General features: G+C 47.6%; 1 protein-coding gene across 2 annotated transcripts in view; it reads left to right on the top strand.

Moving 5' to 3' along the window:
• Positions 1–24,917, top strand: part of CSMD2 (CUB and Sushi multiple domains 2) — a 683,354-nt gene that overhangs the window by 574,217 nt on the left and 84,220 nt on the right. For both annotated transcript variants that reach the window (XM_027967572.3, XM_060416549.1), the window contains exons 41-46: positions 401–610; positions 5,771–5,959; positions 10,154–10,331; positions 11,358–11,503; positions 22,831–22,911; positions 23,414–23,527. In XM_027967572.3, the coding sequence (XP_027823373.2) occupies positions 401–610; positions 5,771–5,959; positions 10,154–10,331; positions 11,358–11,503; positions 22,831–22,911; positions 23,414–23,527 (918 nt within the window). The remainder of the gene's footprint in view (positions 1–400; positions 611–5,770; positions 5,960–10,153; positions 10,332–11,357; positions 11,504–22,830; positions 22,912–23,413; positions 23,528–24,917) is intronic.

Raw genomic sequence — 24,917 nt, 5'->3', positions numbered from 1 at the left:
GTGTTTAAGTGGTAGTATTTTTCAGTTAAAACATTATTTTATCAAAGCTGCCCTTATACTGATACTAGACATGTGAATCCCAAATTAAGTCAGGTGTTGACCCTGAACTTCATTTTCCATGAAATAAAATAGAGTGGGGGTAGAGCTCTGATATGACTGATGCCTTTCATTTTGAGTGAATAATACACTTTTAAGTTCAGTCCTGCCTGAAGATGAGAGACTGGGCTGACCAGTGATTTTCCATGTGTGTTCTGGACCCGTAACAGGGTGGGCAGTCGGTGGTGGGGACACGTGGGCTCTGGCAGGTGATGCTCTCAGGAGTCAGCACGCTCTCAGGAGTCAGCACGTCGGATGCAGGACTCTATTGCTTGGGCACTGTCTGCCTTTGTCTTGCTCCCAGGAGCTCACATCCAGTTCCTGAACTTCTCCACTGAGCCCAACCACGACTTCATAGAAATCCGGAATGGCCCCTACGAGACCAGCCGCATGATGGGCAGATTCAGCGGGAGTGAGCTTCCCAGCGCCCTGCTCTCCACGTCACACGAGACCACCGTCTATTTCCACAGCGACCACTCCCAGAACCGGCCGGGATTCAAGCTGGAGTATCAGGGTGAGGACAGGAAGGGTCCATCCATCCCCGCCTCTTAACCCACCATCACCTATCTTCCCAGCCTTCCACGTAGGGGAGGAGGGGACCCAGCAGAGGCCAAGTAGTGGAAGGCAGGCCTGACCGCTGTGACATGTCTCTCTGGCCCCAAAGAGGCTATCAAACCCCCTGGACAAGAGCTTCCCAGGGCAGGAGCCCAAAGCGCCATCTCGGCTCCAGACCCAACAGTCAGCAGCTTCCTCAGAGCAAGTGACCCATCAGTTCCCCCTCCAACCACCCCCTACCCCCTGCCCCGGGGCCTCCAAAGCCTCACTTCCTCCTCCGGGGCCTCCCCTGTGTGTTAGTTACACCCCCCAAAGCTCGTCCTGTGATACGATGGAGGTTTCCAGTAACGATTCTGGTAACAGTCCTGGAGCGCCCGCTGAGCCGTCGCAGTGAGACAGGAGTAGGTCCCTTTCCTCCCGCTGAGGGCTTCCCTGTGTGAGGCTGGACCACACTCCCCGCAGCTCCCCCGTCCTCAGCTGGAGTCCTGTGGTTGGCCCACTCCCCCTGGATCGAGCCCCATCCGCCCCAGCTCAGACTTCTCCTGTGCCTGTGTAGCTGTGCCCACCTGGGCAGCTGTACCCAGGGCCCTGGGGCAGCCTGACATCTCCTTCCTGGGACGCCTCAGGAGAAGGAGCTGGGCTCTTCACGCCAAGGGAGGAGCAGGGAGAAGCCCCAGCCTCTTTCCCAGTAAATGCCACTTCACTGGCGGTAACGCAACTGCGCCCCCCTGCCCCGGCGGGCTGTGGATGGGCTCGTGGCAGCGGTCAGCCTTACCTGGGCAAGCCTGTGCCTAAGAAGGGTGCACAACCCCGGTGGGCAGTGAGGCCTGTCCAGTGGTCACCATACGTCCCAAGGCCACAGTCTATCCCAGGAGAGACTCAGGCCCACATGCGAGGCCAGGGTGCCTCTCAGGCTTCACGTGTACTGGTCTCTGAGGTCAGCTCTCTCAGTATACCGCAGACTGGGGCTTGAGGAGCAGAGTTACTCTCACACAGTCTTGGAGCCTGGAAGCCCTGAGATCGGGGGTGGGCAGGGTTGGCTCCTTCCAAGGGCTGCGAGGAGGAGTATGTTCCCTACTCTCCCCCGGCTTCTGGCGGTTTGCTGACCGTCGGCATTTCTCGGCTTGTGGAACCATCACCCCCATCTCTGGCTTCATCCTCACGTGGCGTTCTGCCTGGCTGTCTGAGGTCATTAGGGTGGGCCCTAATCCAATATCACCGGTGTTCTTGTGAAAACAGGAAATGTAGAGACGGTGAAGACTGCCTGCAAAGCAGAAGGCCTGGGCTCGGTCCCTGGGTTTGGGAAGATGCCCTGGAGTAGGGAATGGCTACCCACTCCAGTATTCTTGCCTGGAGAATTCATGGACAGAGGAGGCTGGCAGAGTAGTCCATGGGGTCTCAAAGAGTCAGGCACGGCTAAGACTACCTAACTAAAGACCTCATTTTAATTTAGGTAAAGGTAGGTGAAGATCCTGTCTCCAAATATGATCACGTCTGAGGAGTGGGGGAGGGGCAGGGGGTTAGAACTTCTACATGAATTTGAGGTGAACACAGTTGGGCCCAAGGGCTCTCCCTGAGCTCCTCTGGGATGAATGCAGGGTCTGATGACGCCACCGTTGTGGTGGGGACCGTGCTCTGGGGCCTCCCCGTGCACTGGCTTCAGCCCTGTGACGGGTGCAGCCCTGCCCAGGAGCTCAGGTGGTGAGAGCAGACACGCTCCCTGCATTCCCGTGTGTTAAGCCCACTTTGTCCTTGTCAGAGCTGCCCCTCTGAGTCCTGCAGACTCCTCGGATGCCCTGCTTCCTTGCAGAAGTAGTAGGTAGGAGCCTTGACCTCAGCCCCTCCCAGACTCACCAAGCCTTCTTCTCTGAGGAGCTTCACCTGAGGCTTCCAGACACGGGCCAGCACTCTGCGTTAACGCCACTCGCACTGAGGCTCCACGTGTTCAGAGGCCGGGTTCTCTAAAGACCCTGAGGCAGGGGCGAAGGGTGGAAAGAGGACGGAGGGGTCCCGAGCTCACCTTCAGAGGACCAGCAGCTTGACCTGAGTTGCCCCAAGTGTATGAGAGCCCCAGCAATGCCCGCTCTGTGGTGGGCCAGCTCCCCCGACTCACGCACATTTCCAGATGTTCCCCTTGGGTCACAGGCCCAGCTGCTTCCTCAGCACCTGCCCGCTGCCACAGTCCTGACGGGGCTTGTGGGGCCACCCTTGGTGTCAGGGTGGCTGCCCCCACTCAGACGTGGCCTCTGAAACTTGCCCTGTGGCTTCTCCTCCAAGATGGCCCATCCTCCGGATGAGGTGGTCTCCAGTTCCGGTGGCCCAGCTGCTCCCACTGAGGCCCCCGCCATGTGTCAGGCCCAAATAATTCTCCCTGCCCCCTAGACCCATGTTCTTGGCCCCGTGGAGTTTCACCTGACCACTCGCCCTAGGTTTTTCTTCTATGAAAAGACCTACATCTCCACTCAGGCCATTTGTGTCCAGCAGTCCCAGCTGTTTGTGGTCCCCAGACTTTCTTTGGAAGAGATACAACTCCTTACTTTTCCTCAAAATCCCACTCTGGACTTCCTAACCTGGAGTTTTCTTTCTCCTTCTTCAGGTAAATATCCTCTTAGTGTTTTTAGTAGCAGCACAAGCTACTCCTGCCAGGTCTCCTAGCCTGATAGGCTTAATGCTTCCGTTAAAATTTCTCAGGAGATTGTGTTTCTAAGAATGTAGCAAAATGGCCTTGTTCCAGAATGTTAGGCCTCATCGTGGCTGATTTTTTAAATATGTGTCTTTGTTTGAAACTCTCTGCTCCCATTGTAGCCTCCACTGCTCCTCTCCCCGCAGAACCCTTTTCTGGGGAAGTTAATGACTCCACTCCTCAGGGGTCCTGTCTTCCCTCAAGGCCCAACCTCTCCCTCTGAAGCTTCCTCTGGTGGAAGAGACTGAGACTCCTCTCCCTGTGAAAGCAGTCCCGGAGCCCTGACTTCAGTGTCTTTTTGTGAAAAGCCAGCTCCTTCCCCTGGAAACGATTCCTGTGAGAGAGACCCAGCCACTCTCCTCCAGGCTGCTCATGACCTCTCACCAGCCCTCGGTCTTCAGGTCCGCCCACATCGTTGGGTCCCTCTCTTCCCACTGAGACTTCTCCTTAAAGGCCCCACTCATCCTTCAGTCACCTTCCTACAGGCTCCTCACTTCTGCTAAGACTTGCTAAATCGCCCAAACCCGATTCTGCTGACAGAGCCATGCCCCTTTGGCCGCCCAGCCCACCCAGTCTCTCCGGAACTGCTCGATTTTTCAACGCACCCAACTACCTTGATGATTTCTTTAAAAAAAAAAAGAAAGAAAGAAAGAAAGAAAACTTCTGCTTATTTAAAATTTTTATTTGTTCATTTTTGGTTGCAGTGAGTCTTTGTTGCTCTGCGTAGGCCTTCTCTTGTTGCATCGAGCGGGGGCTGCTCTGCATCTCAGTGTGTGGGCTTCTCATTGCCATGGCTTCTCCTGTTGCAGAGCGCGGGCTTGAGGGCACGAGGGTTCAGTAGCTGTGGCATGCAGGCTCGGTGGTTGCAGTGCGCAGGCTTGGTTGTCTCCCCGGGATGTGCGTTCTTCCTGGGCCAGGGATCAAACCCAAGTCACCTGCATTGGCAGATGGATTCTTAACCACTGGGCCCCTAGGGGAGTCCTACCTTCATGACTTCCCAGTGAAACCTGCCCAGTTCTGCCCACAGGGACCTCCCTGCGTGGCACTGAAACACATCACGCGAAGGGGCTGCTTCATGATCATCGTTCTTTACATTGTTATCGCACGTGATGAAGCACCGACTTGCATCGAGCATTCATTGGTCTCAACCACTCCCCCCGAGAATTCCCACTGTAGGAACGCTCCCTCTGCTGATTCCCTGCTGAGTGGGTCCAATTACTGTCCTGTGGATCCGATTATTAATAATTGAGGGCTCTGGCTGTCTGATATGTGCTCAGCAAACCCCTCAGTGACTTCTCCCTGTTGGCTCAGCTGCTCCCATTAAGGCTTCTCCTTTCAAGGCAGGCACACCCATTCTCAGGGAAGCAACTTTCTTGTTCTTTGGAGGGACTCCCTCGTACGAATATCACACATTCCTATTATTTTATTGTTTTTTTTTTTAATGTGGACCATTTTAAAAGTCTCTTGTTGAATGTGTCATAACGTTGCTTCTGTCCTACGTTTTTTTGTTTGTTTTTGGCCACGAGGCGTGTAGGATCCCAACTGCCTGACCGGGGATTGAATCCACACACCCTGCATTGGAAGGCAAACTCTTAACCACTGGACCACCCAGGGAGTCCCCACACATTCCTTTTAACCCAGCGGTTCCCTCGGAAAAGTTCCTCTCCTTGCCACAGGCTGGGCTTACTCCCGTGTTTCTTCCTTCTTGAGAGGTTCTAACTGCTCAGAGTCAGAAGGACCCCACTCAAGTGCTCATCTGACTGTTCCCTGTGTTTGTGATCTTGGTGGTTATCGGGACTGAATGAAATAAGCAACAGAAAAGAGCCAAAGTCAATGCTGAGCCCCAGCGAGGTGCTCAAGGAATGATGGTTCCATCTAACCTTGTCTTCCATGGGCCGCCCTTTCCCATGAAAGCAGCAATAACAGACAGCATGCTTATTGCATTCTTACCACGTGCCAGGACTGTGTGAAGAGCTGTGTGCATGTACCATCCTATCAGATTCTCACAGTAACTGTTTGCTAAGTAAGTAAACAAAGGCATACAGAACTGAAGTCACTTGGCCAGAGCCAACAACTAGAAAATGACAAAGGCCTGTCTGAGTCCCTGCCTCGGTTCTCCAGCACTCTGCTAACTCCCTGTGTGTCTGTGTGCTCCATGGTATCTGACTCTTTGCAACCCCGTGGATGGTATCCTTCCAGGCTCCTCTGTCCATGGGATATTCCAGGCAAGAATACTGGAGTTGGTTGCCATTTCCTGTTCCAGGGCATCTTCCCAACTCAGGGATAAGAACTCACATCTCGTCTGTCTCCTGCACTGGCAGGCAGATTCTTTATCACTAGCGCTACCTGCCAGTTCCCTGGCACACCTGGATGGGGAGAAAATGCCCAGAGAGAATAAAAAAAAAAAAAAAACCCTTCTTTCTTACTCTTTCCCAGCATATGAACTCCAAGAATGTCCAGACCCAGAGCCCTTTGCCAACGGCATTGTTCGGGGAGCTGGCTACAATGTTGGACAGTCAGTGACCTTCGAATGCCTCCCAGGGTATCAGCTGATGGGCCACCCTGTCCTCACATGTCAACATGGCACCAACCGGAACTGGGACCACCCCCTGCCCAGGTGTGAAGGTATGTTCCTCAGTCAGTCCTGGTGATTCTTTCTCGGGACAGGGTTCACGCACGTGCCTGCTCCATGGAGATCCTAGCAAACGTTGTCCATCATGTTTTCATATGGATGGGACTGAGCTCTGGGCCAACACTAGGGAGGACCTGGAGGAGACACAGGTCAAAGCCAAAGGAATACATTCTCAGCCCTTGGGGACAGCCAACCTCATGGGCTAGATATCCCAGTCAGAAGTGAAGACACTGGTACGCTGAGGGGTAGAGAGTCAATCATGGTGCTTTCCTAAAGGGAGAAGAGAAGAAAGCATCTTTCTAGGAAAGTTTTCTTCCTCTCTTCATACCCCCCAACTTATTCCCCTTCTCCTGCGTGAACCTAGAGAGATCTGAGTTGAGGATATCAGAGAGCTACAGGAGATACTTTCCTGGGCCTTCATTAACCAGAATCAGGGTGGAGGAGGACCAGGAGCTCATGCTGTCCCTATCCCTGTCTACACACCTCCGTCCCATTTTCCCTTCCTTTTCCTTGAGGAGAAGCTGAGATTTGTCTGGAAAGGGCAAGGTTTAGCAGGAGGACAGTATGATTCAGGAGAAAGTGCCCCGGCTCTGGAATCAGGTCACCCTAGGCTTTACCTCTGAACTGCTTCACCTCTCTGAGCTCCAGTTTCTTCCTTAGTATGATGGGGCTTCTCTTCATAAGAGCTGAGAGGATTCCAAGATGGTACATGTCAAGTGCCCAGCACAGTAACTGGTTCAAAATCCATGAGTTGGAAAAGTATTAACTCTCCATAGATAAAGACACCTTGCTTGCACAACTGAGCTATTCTGGTGTTAAAATATAAGATCATAACCGCTAAAACTATTAAATTCCCAGTTAGATTTTCAAATTTTCAAAATCATCCCCATGCATAATCAGTCTACCGTTCTGGAATCGTTGGCTGGCCACCCTCTCTATGACAAGCTTCATTGTGGACTTTTGTTTCCTTTTTGCTCCTTTTTATGGCGTCACAGGAGAGGGAAGAGCAGTTTCCCCATCAGACATCTTTAGCCATGAACCTTTCTTCCTCCTAAGACAGCGCTTCCCTTAGCTTAGACGAGGACATCATTTTCTCTTGCATTTCCAATTATCTTTCTGCCTGTGCCAACTTTTTGGTCATCTTTTTCTTTGTCCCTTGAGTGTTTTTGTTCTTTGAAGTTATTTCCCACCCTCTCTTCTCTTCTTTCCCTCACATCTCCAAATGCTATCTGTGTCTGCAACCTTTATCTCGTTGCCGATTCTTCACCTGTACATTCAACTCCTTACTAAATATCTTCACTTATCCAGAAGCACCGAAATCCTAATGTATTTAAAATGGAAGCCATCCTCTTTCTGCCATTACGTTGAAATCCTCACTAGAGTGAAAGGCCCCTCTAGTCCCCTGGTTATTCATTACTCAGTTTGGGCAGCCTGCCTCTCACTTATCCTGTCTAGTCACTGAGTCTTGCTAATTCTACATCCTAATTGCCCTTCAAATATATCCACTTGTCCGTATGCTTTGCCTCCACCCTAATCCAGGTCACTTAGATGAGGCCTATCACTGGGCTCCCAGCCTTCAGTCTTGTGTTCCTCAGTCCACTTTTCACAGTGTGGGGAGGGTGGTGAGCCTTTGAAGCTATTCATGTACAGTGGCGAACTTTCAAAAATGCGAAAGTGCATCTAATTCCAGCAATGAGCCAGAACCTGTGCCATCAGCAGCCGGCAAGAGTGACACTGCGCTTGCCCTCCACCTCCTGTGGCTGACGATTCTTCAGCTCCACCATCTCCCACCTCCTCCCTTCCCTCCTCCCAGCAGTAATTCTTCTTGCCTGTTCACTCAACACCAGCCCCTGTGTGCCAGCTGTTGTACTGTACTATTTTGCTTTTCAAGGTACTAGACTGTAAGATTAAACATGTTCTCTTTATTTTTCGCATTTGTTTGTTTTTAACATTTTAGTTAGTGTATTACGTGTGAAAAGTATTATAAGCCTATTACAGAACAGTGCTATATAGCCGATTGTGTTAGTTGAGTACTCAGGCTAACTTTGTTGGACTTATGAACAAATTGGACTCACAAATGCCCACTCTGAATGGAACTCATCCATATGTAGGGAACTTACTGTACTCCAGACACGGCCCTGCTAAGAAGCTGGCAAGCTGTCCCCACCTCCCTTGGGGTAACTGTCCAGCCCCCTGGAGCTAGCGCACGCGGTGCCTCGGGACCTGGACCCCGCTGACCTCCCCGTGTTCTCCACTCTCACACTTCGCTCCAGCTCAGCTGAAATGCTTTCCATTTTTTCCCCTCTTGCCCCTGGTTCTGAGCGCATGCTGGTCCCTCCTCATAGAACGTTGCTCTCCTGTCCTGCCTTACCTGTGTAGCCCTTGTCATCCCTCAGGTCTGAGTCTAAACGTGAATTCTGCCAAGACTCCCTCCCCCTCCCCAGGATCAGATAAGGGGCTCCCCCCAAAATGTTCCCTCGACACTCCATGTTGACAGCACGCTCCACCCTAGGCGGGAGACACCGGTACACTCAACCGTGTCCCAGGAGATTGTGAGGCCACACCGGTACACTCCACCATGTCCCGGGAGATTGTGATGCCACAGATCAGAATCACATGCCATGGTATCCTTGCTGTCCTTTGTCTCCCCTGGCTGCATCTGGCAGCGAGTGGTGGTTTGGTCCATGGAGGAGGGATGGCGTGCCCCTGCGCACTACTTTCAGGATGTGCTCACATTCGCCGGAGCCCAGAGCCCTGGCCTCTGCTTGGAGGTGTTGGAACGCTTTCTTCTCAGGTCAGTCTGCCCCTATCCACAAGTCTGATTGATGACCCATACCAGCCAATACACTCATTGTTCTGGACCAGGGGGATTTTGCCCAGAATCTCTTGTTTTCCTCCACGGTGACCAAGTCCAAATACCATGGAGAATTCCAGGACTCTTTATGTGCTTGTGTGCGTGCTTAGTTGCTCAGTCCTGTCCGACTCTTTGCAACCCCGTGGACTTCAGCCCGCCAGGCTCCTCTGTCCATGGGGATTCTCCAGGCAAGAATACTGGAGTGGGTTGCCATGCCCTCCTCCAGGGGATCTTCCCAACCCAGGGATCAAGCCCAGGTCTCCCACATTGCAGGCGGATTCTTTACCATCTGAAACACCAGGGAAGCCCAGCCTAAAGCCTGAATCAGACTGAGTCTAAGAGTGGGTGTTGCTCTGGGGAGACAGAAGATGGGGAGAGGCGCATGTCTGTGTAGCAGAGGCCCTCTCTGTGAGCATCTCATGCCCTCACTGGCTGAGCATCTTATCTGCATGAGTTCATCTGATGGTCAACCACTATCCTGTGAGGAGAGGGTCTTAGTCCTATTTTTCAGGTGAAGATAGAGAGACTGCCCTACTAATCTGAAGCTATCTAGTCAAGTTAATGGTTGAGCCATGATTTGAATCCAACCTTAACCTCACTACAATTGCTTTTTTGATAGCTATTTATTTTGACTGTTCTGGGTCTTTGTTGCTGTGCACAGGCTTTCTCTAGTTGCGGTGAGCAGGGACGCGTCTCTAGTCGTGGTGCTCACACTTCTAATTGTGGTGGCTTCTCTTGTTGTGGAGCACAGGCTCTAGTCCACAGACTTCAGTAGATATGGCACATGGGCGTAGCTGCCCCGTGGCATGTGGGATCTTAATTCCCCCGCCAGGGATCGAACTCGTGTTCCTTGCATTGGAAGGCAGATTTTTAACCACTGGATCACCAGGAAAGTCCCAAGAATCCACAACTCTTAAGTCGAGGTCAAAAGTACCAATCCAAGAATCTCAGAATAATAAGATAAAGAGACAGCATCATAATTTTCTACCCCTTCCCAGTAAGTGTAGTGAAGCCCTGACTCTAGCGTTCCTACAGAAGGAGAGGCAGCAGCTCTGGTGTGTTCTTCCACCTGGACAGGTCTCTTTCACGAGAAAGAGAAAAGAGGGCTCGGGGCTGAGACAGGCCCACAGAGGCACCTGTGCTGAAGATCGGGGGCCTCTCGGGATGTGTTGGAAACAGCAGGGAAAGCCAGGCCCGGCCATCCTTGGCCCGCCTCCTCTCCCCATCCCACCCAGCCTCCTGGAGCAGGAGGATTCGTGCTGCGGGAAGCCACCTGAATTCCCACGGGGCAGGTGATCTGAGCACTCCTGTGTCTGTGTCCTCTCCCTGGCAGTCCCCTGCGGCGGGAACATCACCTCCTTCAATGGCACGGTGTACTCTCCGGGTTTCCCCAGTCCCTACTCCAGCTCCCAGGACTGCATCTGGCTGATCACCGTCCCCATCGGTCACGGCATCCGCCTCAACCTCAGCCTGCTGCAGGCAGAGCCCTCTGGAGACTTCATCACCGTCTGGTAGGGCCAGCTGCCGGGTCGGCAGGGAAAGGGGCTCGAGCTGGGCTCTCAGCTGGGTCACCCATCTGTTAGTCCAGAAAACCAAGGGCTGGATAGTTTTAAATGGCTGTCAGCCTCCTGGGTCTCAAACATAGTGGCATAAGAACTCAGCTTCCATTAGCCTTTTTGACTCCTTGATGGGAAAGGATTAGCAAGGCAGTGAGGTTCCCCACCTGGAGTTCTGCTGGGGGTCAGTCAAAATACCAGTGGGTGTGGGAATCTGGATCAGCGAGTAGACTTTTCTCAGTATTTCCAGAGTCCAAACCAAAATTCTCCGTTTACCGGATAAGCTACCCAGCCTAAGGCAAGAGCTGTGCAGTGGGATTTAATGAAGTCCTGCTGGCAACTCATGCTGAGCTGGTGCTGACCTCAGAACTGTCTGCAGTGATGGAAACGTTCCATATCTGGGCAGTCCAATATGATAGCCCCTCTCTACATGTGGCCCTTGAGCACTTGATTGTGACTAGAGTGGCTGAGGAGCTGATTTCTTAAATTGATTAAATTCTAAATAATTTAAATGTAAATAGTCATGTGTAGCCTAGTGGTTACCAAGTTGGACAGCTCAGCTCTGAGTTTTACAGTTAGAGTTTCTTGTGTTAATTTTAAAACGTGAATGTGAATTACTAGTCGGTTAGTACAGTTTCCTCGACAGTTTTTTCCAAACCGCTGAATCTCTGAACAAAGATATCTTTTAAAAATTCCTTTGTTTGGAGTGTCTGGGAATCAGCAGGAGATAGTAGCATTCTGTTCTCAAAATTCCCAGAGATGGGTGACTGTCACCTGACTGCCCTGAATGGATTTCTCACTGTTTCCAGACAATGGCCGAGATCAGATGGAAGGGACTAGGTGAAATTCCAGGGAAGAAATCCTTGGGCCCAGGAAGGCAACACGGGTGTGTCTCTTTGCTCACTGAAGGCCACTGATGCACCAGCTAGAACAGGCAGGCATGGTGACGCATGACATGCAGGGTCTTCTTTCCTCTTGCAGGGATGGGCCGCAGAAGACAGCCCCACAGCTTGGAGCCTTCAGCCGGAGCTTTGCCAAGAAGACAATGCACAGCTCCTCCAACCAGGCCCTGCTCAAGTTCCACCACGAGTCAGCCATGGGCGGGATCTTCGCCGTAGCTTTCTCTGGTCAGTATGAAAGCCTGGTCCAGGAAGGACAAGAGGGCCAGACTTTTCAGTCCAGGCTGCGCTTGCCTCCTGGCTCCTGCATTTGCCAGTTTGGGGTTTGGGGATGAGTGGCATAGCTTCTCCATCTCAGTATCCTCAGAAGAAAGAAAGAGTTATTTGCTCAGTCGTGTCTGACTCTTTGCTACTTCATAGACTGTAGCCTGCCAGGCTCCTCTGTCCATGGGATTCTCCAGGCTAGAATACTGGAGTGGGTAGCCATTCCCTTCTCCTGGGGAATCTTCCCAACCCACGGACTGAATCTGGGTCTCCTGCATTGCAGGCAGATTCTTTACCATCTGAGCCACCAGGAAAACCTACAGTGTCCCCAGGGTTATGAGAATTCAGCTGTAGCAATGTGAGAGCTCCCAGCACAGGGCTCCATAAATGTGAGTTTTCCTTCACTGCCACACTAGTAGGGTGGAGAAGCCCACAAGGCTGATCCTTGGTGCCAAGTTCAAGTTCAGAGGCAGCAGGGTGAGTCTTCTTATTCATCTTTCACATATCAGCTCCCTGGTTGTTTTACCCATTTACCTGTGCCCCACCTCATCCCTCAGCACATTCTAGAGAATGGTCTCACTCCAAAGGTATCTAGAGCCTCTGTTGACCCCACAGGAAGTACTGTGCACAAAAGAACTTGGGGAAAATTCAAGTACAGGAGCATGAACAGTGAAAGGTGTGTCTGTCCTTATCAACAGCCTATTTTCTTGTAAAAGTCCAAGATTATGGTCCCAGGTATTTCCTCATTTTTATTACAGTGGACACAGCTTAGGAAAACTTATAGAAGGTTCTCCATGGACTTGTGCCCAGCCAAGAAATAAGCCCCCATGTTTACGATTTGCAGAACGTTACATCTATATGAACTGGAAATCAGGAAGACTTGACTTTATTCCTGGCTCCACCTCAGGCCAAGTGTCTGACCTGTGTAGGTCTCTCCCTAGCTCAGTTTCTTCACCTGCAGAACAAAGGGCTTGGAGTTCATGACCTCTAAGGATCCTGTGAGTTAGTAAGGCAGCTATTATTACCCCCACTTTATAAACAAGGAAATGAGGGCCAAGGAAGGCAGGAGGGCTTGCCCAGAACCACACGGCTAGAACTGGGAGGAGAACCCAGCCCTTGCAGCTCTGCACTGGCTGTTGGGGTGAGACCACGTGGTGCTAACACCTCACACGTGTATTTATCAAAATTTGAATGCATTCAGCCCCAAGTCCTCAGGAGAGGTAATGAAATTGAGGCAGAAAGAGACTGCAACAACACTGTTGAGAGCACGGGCAGCTCCAGGCACCATTCCCAGGAGTGTTGGCCCAGGTGAGCATGACACGGTGGTGAGACCCTGCCCTCTCGGTCTGCCGTCATGCCCACACCCCCCTGGTTGGGCACACCTCTCACCCGATGAACAGAACCCAGGGTTTTGGGTTTTGTCTTATCTTCGTTGCTGACTCAGTAGTTGTATGAACAGGCTTCATCGCTCCTCGGCATGTGGGATCTTCCCAGACCACAGATTGAACCCATGTCCCCTGCATTGACAGGTGAATTCTTAACCACTAGACCACCAGGGAAGCCCCAGGACCCCAGTTTTGAAGGCTCTGGTATTTTGACTCTATGGAACTTGCCCACAGACTGATAGAGTGTGGACTCCAGCATCATAGACTTGGGTTCAGACCTCTGCCATATATTGGCTGCGTGACCATGAGGCTGTCATTTGACTTTTCTGAGCCTCAACTTCATTACCCACAAGATGGGAATCTTATCAGTGCCTAAATGAGTTAAATGAACTCATGCAGGGGAATGCTTAGCTCTAGGCAGAGAGTATTAAAGATACTCAATAATGTGTAATGTTTGGGAATAGACTTTTCTTCACTCAATATAATCCTGGAGATTAATCCAAGTTATTACATGTACTAATTGTTGTTCAGTCACTCAGATGTGTCCAGTTCTACGACCCCATGGACTGTAGCATGCCAGGCTTCCCTATCCTTCATTATCTCTTGAAATTTACACAAATTCATGTCCATTGAGTCAGTGATGCCAGCTAACCATCTCATGAGATGGTTACATGTAATAGGACTTTGTTCCTTTGTATTGTTAAATTTCATTCACTGTTGGCAATTTGATCTCTGGTGCGAATAGTTGACTCATTGGAAAAGACCCTGATGCTAGGAAAAATTGAAGGCAGAAGGAGAAAAGGGTGACAAAGGATGAGAAGGTTGGATGGCATCACCAATTCAATGGACATGGACTTGGGCAAACTCTAGGAGATGGTGAAGGACGGAGAAGCCTGGCGTGCTGCAGTCCCTGGGGTTGCAGCACAACTTGGCAACTGAACAGCACCATCATTCTATGATTCTTGCACCATATATAATTTTGGACAACATTTTTGAAATTTGAAAAATTATATGAAAAGAGGACAGCTTTGTCGTTGCCATGGCTAAGGAGGGGTTAGGGATGGGAAGGAAGTAGATGTCTTTACTATAAAAGAGTGGCATGAGGGACCCTTCCAGTGATGGAAATGTTCTGCATCTTGATGGTATCAAGGTCAATACCCCAGCTGTGACATTATACCGTAGTTTTGCAAGATGTTCTCTATTAGGAATCACTGGGGAAACAATGCATGAGATCTCTTTGTATTATTTCTTACAATTGCATGTGACTCTACAATGGTCTCAAAAAATTCAATTAAGAAATAAAATTTGTGTAAAGCAAAGTTACTCAACAAGTGGCAGTTTTAATAATCATCATCATCATTGTCATGATCATCATTCTTATTGTATTTGGAGAGTAGCAGGATCTGTATGAAGTCACCTCCTCCTAAAGCCAGGTTTCTTATCCCTGCTCCTGTCTCTTCTCCCCGCCTGGTCCAGGCACAGGTGAAGGAGGCCCAGCACTGCCCTGGGCTGTCCTTGTTCCCGAGTTCTCCTGAGTAAGTCTGCCCAGGGCATCCCTTGCTCCTCTGTGTGTCCCAGCCACTGTGCCCCCGATGCCCTCAGATGAGACATGAGACCCTTCAGTGCCAGCTCAGACCAAGGCCTCACAGGCTAGAGGAGCAGGCAAGGGCCTGGGTGAGAGGATCAACGCAGGCCAGCAGGTTCAGGTGGGAGATACTCTTTGCCAAGTGAACAAGAAGGCACCTTCCACCCACTCCTTGGGTTTTTGAAAAATTGTAGAATATTAGCAATATGTAAAAAGTGTGTAACATACATGTGTGTATTTAAAGAAGAAAAATAAGATGAACACCCACAGCGGAGCCTGCAAAAAAGATCACCAGTGCTCTTGAAGCCCCGTGCACCACCTCCAATACGCCCCCTGCCCAACCCCCCAGAGTTAATCAGGGTTATGAATTTTGCTAAATTTTCTGCTGATCTTTCATTGCTTTTCATTATGATTTTACTCCATAGGTGTATGTCTCCAAAAATATATATTGTTTCATTTAGCATGGTTTTTCTGTTATGTAAGTAGAATTGTTCTGTAAGTGTTCTTCTGTGACCTGCTTTTTTTCATTCAAAATTAAGCTTTAGAAATTCATGCTGATGCATGTGACTAGATTAGGTTCACTTTTCAATGCTGTCTAGTATCCCATTGTGTGAAAATAGTGGTTTATCTAGTCTACTGTTAATAGGCATTTAAATTACTTTATTTCAAACAATATGAGCATTGTTGCACTTTCCTTCTTATGAACAAGAGTTTCTCTAGGGTACATGCCTGTGTGGAATTGAGAGGTTGTAAGCATTCACAGACTCAGTTTCACTAGCTAAGGCCAAATCGACCTCACAAAGTAGTTTTAACACCTCCCACTCTTCCTTGTCATGGAGATAGAGCTTCTGTAGCACTGCATCCTTGCAAACACTGGGTTTTACTGAACTTTAAATTTTTGCCAGCCTGGTGAATAGCATTTCACTTTTCTGTTGATGATGAGGGTAAGCATTCTTTCTTATCATCGTTGACTATGCGTGCTTCCTGCTCTCCGAAATGTCTGTTCCTCATACAGCTTTCTTTCCCCAAGAAGAGAGGGAATAAACAAGTTTAGACAAAATCTTTGTGATTTGTAAAACATGCTGTGAAAGAAACAGATAAGATAGCAAACAAAAGCATAGAGAATCTACTTCATGTAGAATAATTGAGGGAAACATGTCTTAAGAGGTGGTATTTGAGACAAGAACTAAAGAAAAGGAAGGAGCCAGACTTGCAAAGAGTAGAAACTGGGAATGGAGCAGGGGAAAGAATGTTTGCCTTTTTATAGGCAAACATTAGCCCTAAATAAATTTCTATTCATAGAAGAACCAAAAAGAAGAAAAGTACCTTAAGGAGACTTATGACAATATGCTACAGTATTTTCAAAAATGACAAAATCGGATTTGAATTGCAGAGAAAAATGCCCTTAGAAACATACAGGTTGGGAAATAGAAGCAAATTTTAGAAAGCATCTACTTCTAGCATAATAGTCTAGGTAATGTGGACTCCAAATAAGATTTATCTGGCTGAGATAGATTAATAGAAGGGGAAATCATACCCACCTGTTAGGATACAATGAGAAGAACCCATCACTTCCTTGTAAAGATGCACAACCTGAATCTAATCATGAGGAATCAGACCAGCCTAAACTGAGGATAATGTAATAACAGTGTTACATACTAGAAGTTAGCTGGTGTATAATTTTCGAAAGTGTAAAAGTCAAAGAAGGTCAAGGCAAGACTTTAGAACTGTTTTGGTCTAAAGGAGACTAAGAAACATAACAATGAAATGCAATGCATGTTTCTGAACTGGATGCATTAGCTGTTAAGGACTTTATTGAGACAAGTGGTAGAAACTGAATGGAATGTAAGGATTAGATGGCAGTAACTTATCAGTGTTAATTTCCTCCTTTGGTGCTTGTATTGTGATTGTGTGGGAGAATGTGCTTATTTATAGGAAATACACACTGAACTAGGCAATGGCAACCCACTCCAGTACTCTTGCCTGGAAAATCCTAGGGATGGAGGAGCCTGGTAGGCTGTAGTCCATGGGGTCATGAAGAGTCGGACACTTACTGAGCGACTTCACTTTCACTTTTCACGTTCATGCATTGGAGAAGGAAATGGCAACCCACTCCAGTGTTCTTGCCTGAAGAATCCCAGGGATGGTGGAGCCTGGTGGGCTGCCGTCTGTGGGGTCGCACAGAGTCGGACACGACTGAAGCGACTCAGCAGCAGCAGCAGCAGCAGCACACACTGAACTGTTCTGTGGTTATGGGATGTCATGTTGGCCACTTAACTTTCAGTTGGTTCATGGAGAAAGTTTTGTAACTATAATTCCAACTTTTCCTACATCTTTGTGATTGTTACAAATTAAAAGTTCTATTTATGAGGGGAGCCAGCTATAAAAAACAAAGGTTTTAAAAAAATGCAATTGCACACTTTACACTGGCATACGAACCAGCAAAGAGCAGAACTGACGCTATAGAAAAACAATTCAGAGATGTGGAGGCCAAACCGGAAAAGCGCCATATGAAGAGAGAAAAGGGCAAGGACTTGAAAATGAGAAAGGAGAAGATGGCAAATAAAGAGACCCAGTGGCCAAAGAACCAACATACTGACAAGAAGCATTTCTGAGGAGAAGAACCTGATGGATGAAATAGAAATAATAAAATAAAACTCTTCTGAGATTAAGGAAAAATATGTGCGTATAGGATAAAGAGTTCACTGTGTATCAGGAGAAATCAAAACCAGCCTGGCAAGTTTTCCAATTTATAAGGGTGAAGGGTAGAAGAAAGCTACTGGAACCCAGGCTGAGAAAACTACAAGAAGCCAAAATCAACAATTCTCAGATTACATGAAAATTCCAGAAATTTTCGATTCCAGAAAAAATGAAGGAGAGATATTTTTAGAGTTGTTCAAGAAAAAAAAATTGTTGGGAGCTTCATATATGCAGCGAGAGATAGTCATCTGCAGATATCCAAGAATTTAAAATGAGATATACAAGAGCTTAAAATGAGTGTCAACCAAAGTCTCAGTTTGAATTGTTAACTCGAGGATGCAGCTACCCAACGAAGGATGAACAAAATACTCAATATAGAGATAACTATAAATAACTCTATAGAGAAACTGTATAAACGAAAAGATAAAATGGGATGAATTGACTAATCACAGATTTAGGTCTAATAATAATTGAAAATATAGATTCAAAACAATCCAAATACAATTCCCAGGAGTTTAAAAGTAATCATTTCGTATTAACAAATGCCAGATATTTTTAGAAGAGGGAGAAGAAAAAGTAAATGTCTTCATCTTCCATGGTAGAGGAATCAATAGATATTATTCAGTTATTGATTTTATAATTAGAAAAAGGATTCCAAGTATATATTTTAGCCATCAATAAATTAAAGCTCAACTACAGTACTTCCAAATTGCTAAAAGAAAAAACAAAATGAAGCAAAGCATAATTCACAGATAAAAAGAAGAAAACAAAGGGAGCTGTGTAGAAACAAAGCTATAGAAAACACAGAATAAGCACAAGTTTAAAAAAGTTCAATTATTATGACAAATACAAATTTATTAAAGCCCAACTCCCTATTAAAAACACAAAGACTCTTATATTAGGCTGAATATATTTTACAATATAAGTAGACTTTATAATAGAGTTTTCCGTATCAGGAGTACAACTAAGACAGTGTGACAGCTTTAAAATCAAAGCTGGTGGTGATATATTTTATAGCCACAATAATAACAATCAAAGAAAATTCAAAGCAAAAGCATTCAATAGAAAAAGTGGATTCTTTCATATTAAAGAATAATCTGTAATGATCCTTTAAAAATGATAATCCTATTGTGGAGGTTGCAGAGAGCAGCCCACTTAGTGGTAGGAAGTCTGAGAATACATTCCAAAAGATTAATACAACGTGATTAGCCACAGTCAAGGCATTTTCAGGTATCTCCACAGCTCATAATGCTCTCCTTAACTTCCCCACTCACGCGGGCATCTGTCGGCTGTATTTGTACATCATGACTCCCCTCCACATGCAGCCCCAACCCCAGGAACGGGAACTGAAACTAAAGGTGGGCACCTGCCCTGATTCCAGCAGAGAGAAACCAGATGCTCTCTCTCGGGAACTCGAGATTGAACCTGAGAGATTCTGTTTCTACCTGGACTTGTCTGCTGAAGAGGGAGGGTATAAAGCCAAGCGCAGTGGATTGCCTGTCTTCTACCGTCCATGGAGACTGAGAAATAGAAAACTCCTGCGTACAGAAGGAGACCCACTGCGACAGACACAGAGGAAAGTTTCCTGGACTCCTGGTGGGCCTACAGTTGCTTGTCCTCTACTTTTATGAAGTCTGCGTACAAAGCCACCCTTGGGTTCACTTATCTCTTGAGAGGCTTCTTCTACCCTGAGCTGATTTGTGTTACTTACACCCAGGGTTCCTAATTAACAATTATCTAGGACCCACCAATCCTAGTTCTGAGAACTGTGCAAAATTTTGTGTATAAAGGTATTCCTTGAAGTGCTATTTGTAACAGGTAAATTAGAAACAATCCAAATGTGAAGTAATAGGAGATTGGGTGTACAGATTATGATACATACATGCAAATAGAGGAAAATACAGCCATTAAAATCATTCATGTGGAATACAATCACTGATTAAGGGAAATGTTTATTTTCTATTGTTTGATTGAAAAAGCATATGATTTTTGGTGGGGGGAAGGCTCAGATGATGGTGGGCTTGCCTGGTGGCTCAGGTGCTAAAGAATTTGCTTGCAACGCAGGAGACCTGTGCTTCGATTCCTGGGTCAGGAAGATCCCCTGGAGAAGGAAGTGGCAACCCACTCCAGTATTCTTGCCTGGAGAATCCCATGGACAGAAGAGCCTGGCGGACTACAGTTCATGGGGTTGCAAAGAATCAGACACAACTGAGCAGCTGACACTTTCCTAACATTTTCAGATGGTGGTATGGCCAAAGGATGCGATGATTATGGATCCCTAACAGATCTCAGCCACCCCATCTTTGTGAGTTTCTTGAGAAAGAGATATATACAAGGAACAATGGCAAGGGAAGGCATTTTAATATCAGCTGGGCTTGGACCCCAGATCCAAGTGCAGAGCCCAGAGTCATCAGGTAAAATGAACTGAACCACGTGAACTACGTTTCTCTCTAAGCTAATTAGGCTTTAAAAGCTTCATTGTGCATGCTCAGTTGCTCAGTCGTGTCCAGCTCCTTGTGACCCCATGGACTGTAGTCCAGCAGGCTCCTCTGTCCACGGAATTTTCCAGGCAGGAATAGTGGAGTGGGTTGCCACTTCCTACTCCACAGGGTCTTCCCAACCCAGGAATCGAACCCAAGTCTCTTGGGTCTCCTGCATTGGCAGGCTGATTCTTTACCACTGAGCCACCTGGGAAACCCCAAAAAGTATCAGAGGTAAGGCCAATTCAGCCCAAGGAAGAATATATCAAGAGAATCAATGGGAAAGAATTCAACGTGCAGTGAATGACCCACTGTGTCTACTGCTGGAGCTGAGGGCTCTGCCTACCTATTGGCATGTTAACATGTACTGGAGACTAAGCTGTATCAGTGCCTCACCCCCCAGGGGAACGAGGGGATGCAGACAAAAGGAAACAGAGGAGTTTGGAATGTCCCCCTGCCCTCGAGTTCTGTAGTCATAACGTGGCTGATCCAGTGTGTGTTTGTGGGGAGAGGAGAGTTGTCTGTAAGAGATCCAAACTCATACACTAAAATGCTAGCAATGGTTATACCCAGGTAGTGGAACTTGGAGAATTATTGTTTTATTGTTTTTAAGTATTCCACCAGCTCTATGCATTGAGCAGAAATTTTTAATTTAAAAAAATTAATTTTTAAATGTAATGAGAAATTGGTTATGGTCTATCAAACCATAACCACAAACTATAAAATACCCAGGCTGTGCTTAGGCAGAGATTTCTTTTAAAGATTTTTTTTTCTTTTCTGGGAAAGCAAAGTGTGTCTTAGAAAGTTTTAGAAGGTATGTTTTAAAGGTAAGCATGAGGCTGAGAATGGAAGGTATCAATTTTTTAAAAATTCTACAAAGGAAAACACTGAGAACTGGCTAAATAAAAATTGAATGCTTGTACACACCAGAAGAGTGCCATAAACAAATCAGGAGCAAATGATAAATTGGGAAATATACTTAATAGGCAAAGATCAACCTGAATATACATAGAGTTTTTCAGATTTGTAGGAAAAATAGAAACAAAGGACATGAACAGAGAGTTAAAAATAAAAATGCAAATAGTCTATTAATATTGCCTAACTAGTTGTCAAATGCCAACTAAAAGAAAAGAAGTGGTTGTTGTCTGTCAAGTTGATGAGGATTAAAATTTATAGCTTTTGGGCAGGGTTGGTGCTGCACAGGGTCTTCATTGCTGTGCTCCGGCTTTCTCTAGTTTCCGTGAGCATGGGCTACTGTTCGTTGAGGGGTGCGGGCTTCTCATTGTGGTGGCTTATCTCGTTGGAGAGCCCTGGGCTCTGGGACACCCAGGCGTCAGTATGCAGCCCTTAGCCTCAGTCATTAGCTGGTTTGCACTTACCTAGTTGCTCCGAAGCATGTGGAATCTTCCCAGACCAGGAATTGAACCCGTGTCCCCTGCACTGGGACCACCAAAACTTAGTGACTGTTTCCTCTGCTGGCTCTTAAGTTCTGTGAGGCAAGGACTGTCCACTTACTTTTGCATTGGCAGAATGTCAGAAGGCCCTGTGAGCATCTGGAACTCGTGTTTCAGGTGCCTCGGGCTCTGAGTGACGCCATCCTAGAATGATGTTCACCATGAAGGGCACCCCGCCACCTAACACTGTCCCCAGCACTTTCTGGCTATATCGTTCATATTTAGCCCATATTTCTGCCTAGAGTTTCTATCTCAAGCTGAAAAGTTCGCAACATGCCTTTAATGTTTATGGTGCAGTATCAATTCCAGGGATAGAAGAGCTTGACAGTCCATGGGGTCGCAAAGAGTCGGACACAACCGAATGACTGAGCATGCAAGTGGTGCCAGCAGTAAATTTCAAAAAAAAACGAGAGTACTATTTTTCAAAACATAGCAGGAGTTGAAGTGATTCGGAGAGAATAACAGCAATAGTGGTGGCAACAGCAGCTAACCAACACACTCAGTGCTCAACTCTGTGCCAGATAATGAAAGGCAGCCTTGTTACAAGCCCATGCTGAACTTGGCCTCAGTGATACCCTCCATGCATAGGCCAGTCTCTGCCCAGAGGGAGATGCTTGTCGGCTTAGAAAATCCACTGAAGCCACAGCACTTGGCCCAAGGTCAAAAGGGAAATAAGCAGTCGTGCTGGCCCTCACCTAGACCACACACAGCATTTAGGTGGTGACTAGTGGAAAGAACATGGGATATGAGAGCAGCCAGACCTGGGTTCAAACCCTGCCTGTGCCACTTACTTCCTGTGTGACCCTAGAGAAGTAACTGAACCTTTCTGAATCTCAGCTTCCTCATGAGTAGAGTGAGAACAGCTCACAGGGGAATCTGCTATTGTGAAAATTCAAGGTGGCAGAGCATGAACGTGCCTGAGATACAGTTGTTGTTGTTCCATCGCTAAGTCATGTCCAGCTCTTTGGGACTCCATGGACTGCAGCATGCCAGGCTTCCCTGTCCTTCACTATCTCCCGGAGTTTGCTCAGGTTCATATCCATTGAGTTGGTAACACTCGCTAACCATCTCATCCTCTGCCGCCCCCTTCTCCTCTTGCCCTCAATTTTTCCCAGCATCAGGGTCTTTTTCAATGAGTCAGCTCTTCACATCAGGTGGCCAAAGTGTTGGAGCTTCAGCATCAGTCCTTGACTGGTTTAATCTCTTTGCAGTCCAAGGGACTCTCAAGAGTCTTCTCCAGCATCACAATTCAAAAGCATCAATTCTTCAGCACTCAGCCTTCTTTATGGTCCAACTCTCACATCCGTACATGACTGCTGGAAAGACTGCAGCTTTGACTATACAGATCTACAACATAGTGACATACAGTAGGTGTTCAGCAATGCTTCTCTCCCCTCCCTTCAGCACTGGGCCCTGCCACCAACTTCTTATATCCTCTCTCCTTTATCATTAGTCCTGATATTTTAGTTCCTGGTTTTTGCATCAAAAGCAAACAAACCAACAAAAAGATGGCAGCAGGTAAGCAAGATAGTACTTGGCTAACTTTCTCCTGTGTGCAGATAAATAGTCGTTAACATCTGCTGTGTGGACAGATGAGGAGTGAAAACACGAGGCACTAAACTAATGAATGACCGTGTGTCCCAAGAGCGATGCTCTTACATCAACTTCTCTGCCTTTGTCTTTTCAGCTTATCCACTCACCAAATGCCCTCCTCCCACCATCCTCCCCAATGCCGAAGTTGTCACAGAGAATGAAGAATTCAACATAGGTAACATCTCCCGTGCCAGCAAGGACTGGGCTGTGGAGGAGGGACGGGGGTGGGGGGCAGCTCTGGCCGGTGGGGCTCATCTCTCTCTTCTGTCCATGAAGAGAAACAATGGACTCAATGCAAAAGGGTTGACAGTCTGTCAACTGAGGTTCACTCAAAATACAATCACTCTTTCTTTTAGCCATACATAGCCAGAGGAGCTAGAAAAGAGATTTTCTTCCATGATTCAAGTCAGGATGTTTTTTGAAATAAGTCCATACAGGACACTATAAAAAGTTCCTGGAACGTGGACCATTCTTAGGCTCAGCAAGGCTGAGCTGCGAGAGGGGAGCCGTGGTCATCTGTGTCATTCGATTGGAAATGAGCTAGTTGCTCACTCAGCAGAACACACCCCACCGCTGATCATCTTGCCTGGAAGTGGGTTCAAATGGGCACTAAGGGGTGCCAGTCAGCCCTGCCCAGTCTTCTCCAGGAAATCCCCATATTGATCTTTCCTTGACAGGTGACATCGTACGCTATCGGTGCCTCCCTGGGTTTACCTTAGTGGGGAATGAGATCCTGACCTGCAAACTTGGGACATACCTGCAGTTTGAAGGGCCGCCCCCGATATGTGAAGGTAATCGCAGTGAACCGTGCCTTGGAGTTTCTCCCAAACAGAGCCCCTGTTTGCCTTTCTCTGTATTCCCAGCCCCTGCCCGTGAAGTAAGAGGTCACTTGGCAAATGCTGGAACGAGTGAGTGAGTGTTCCAGGTAGGTTCTCTGCTCTGCTTCTAGATCCAGGCCTTTGAATTGGCCATAGAGGCCTCGTTTATTTCTGTCCTTTTTGCCTTTTTTTTTTTTTTTAATTTTGGCCTTGCTGGAAGGTAGGTGGGATCTTAGTTCCCTGACGAGGGATTGAACCCACACCCCGCAGAATCTTAATCACTGGGGTGCCAGGGAAATTCCTTCCTTTTTCCTAACTGACACTCCCTGGAAATGGAAGGAGGTCATGGGACCTCTGGTGGGAGTCGAGGCTCACACACCAACCTTGCCTTACTGGAGTACAGGTGTGTCCAAAACCCTGTGTGCTGAGCTAGGCAACCAAGAGATCGCAGTTGTCTTTATTCCAGTGGAGTGACTTGACTGAAGGTGGATGCGCTTCACCAAGTCACCCCAGCTAACACCCCAGAACAATACCTTCCACTCATGAGGCGTCTGACCTGGGGCAAGATACCTGACTGTCCTGGGCCTCACTGGTAAAATAAGGATAAGGATATTACTAATGCCATGGCCTTGTTATGAGGATACATGAGTCAGCAGTGTAAAGCGCTTTGAACTATGCCTGGCACGCAGTAACTGCTCGGTGCGGGCCGTTACTAGAGTCTCTAGTTCTGCTGCTTCTTCCAGTGCTGTTGCCACCAACAGATAGTTAGTAGCCTATGGAGAAGCAGGTCGGCTTCTCCTCCAGCTCTAAGAAAATGAGAGTAGGGAGAATCTGTAATATGGATCGTTAGCCAGGAAGAGAGGGACCACAAGCCCCAGAATTAGGCTGCTGATACACTGTGAAATTCAGGATCTATTTCGGTTGAGCTGACCCACCCACATACCGAATGACCAGCCCCCGATTACAGTGAACTTTAGTCTTCACCGTTGATTAGCTCCAGCCCTAGTTTCTCATCATCCCTGGCTCTGTTTCTGTGTCTGCGTGGCTCCAGTCTTCCTGCTTTACTCCCCATTCTCAGCCTCATGCTTTCCTCTGGGACTTGGTGTCATGCTGGCTTCCCAAAGTATGACCCTTCGTGGTCTCTTTTTTGTAATAACAGCTTTATCAGGGTATAACTCGTATGCCTTGCAGCTCATCCACTTTAAGTGTATGCATCAATGGTTTTTAGCACCTTCAGGGTTTTGCCACCATTGTCACAATCCACTTTAGAACATTTTAATCACCTCCCCACCCCCCGCAAAAAGAACCCTTCAGTCAGTTAAGTCAGTTCCCATTTCTTTCCAGCCCCCTTAGATCTAGGCAA

This window comes from Ovis aries, chromosome 1, assembly GCF_016772045.2.
Source record: "Ovis aries strain OAR_USU_Benz2616 breed Rambouillet chromosome 1, ARS-UI_Ramb_v3.0, whole genome shotgun sequence".
NCBI lineage: Eukaryota > Metazoa > Chordata > Mammalia > Artiodactyla > Bovidae > Ovis > Ovis aries.
This window is presented reverse-complemented; position numbering and strand designations above follow the sequence as displayed.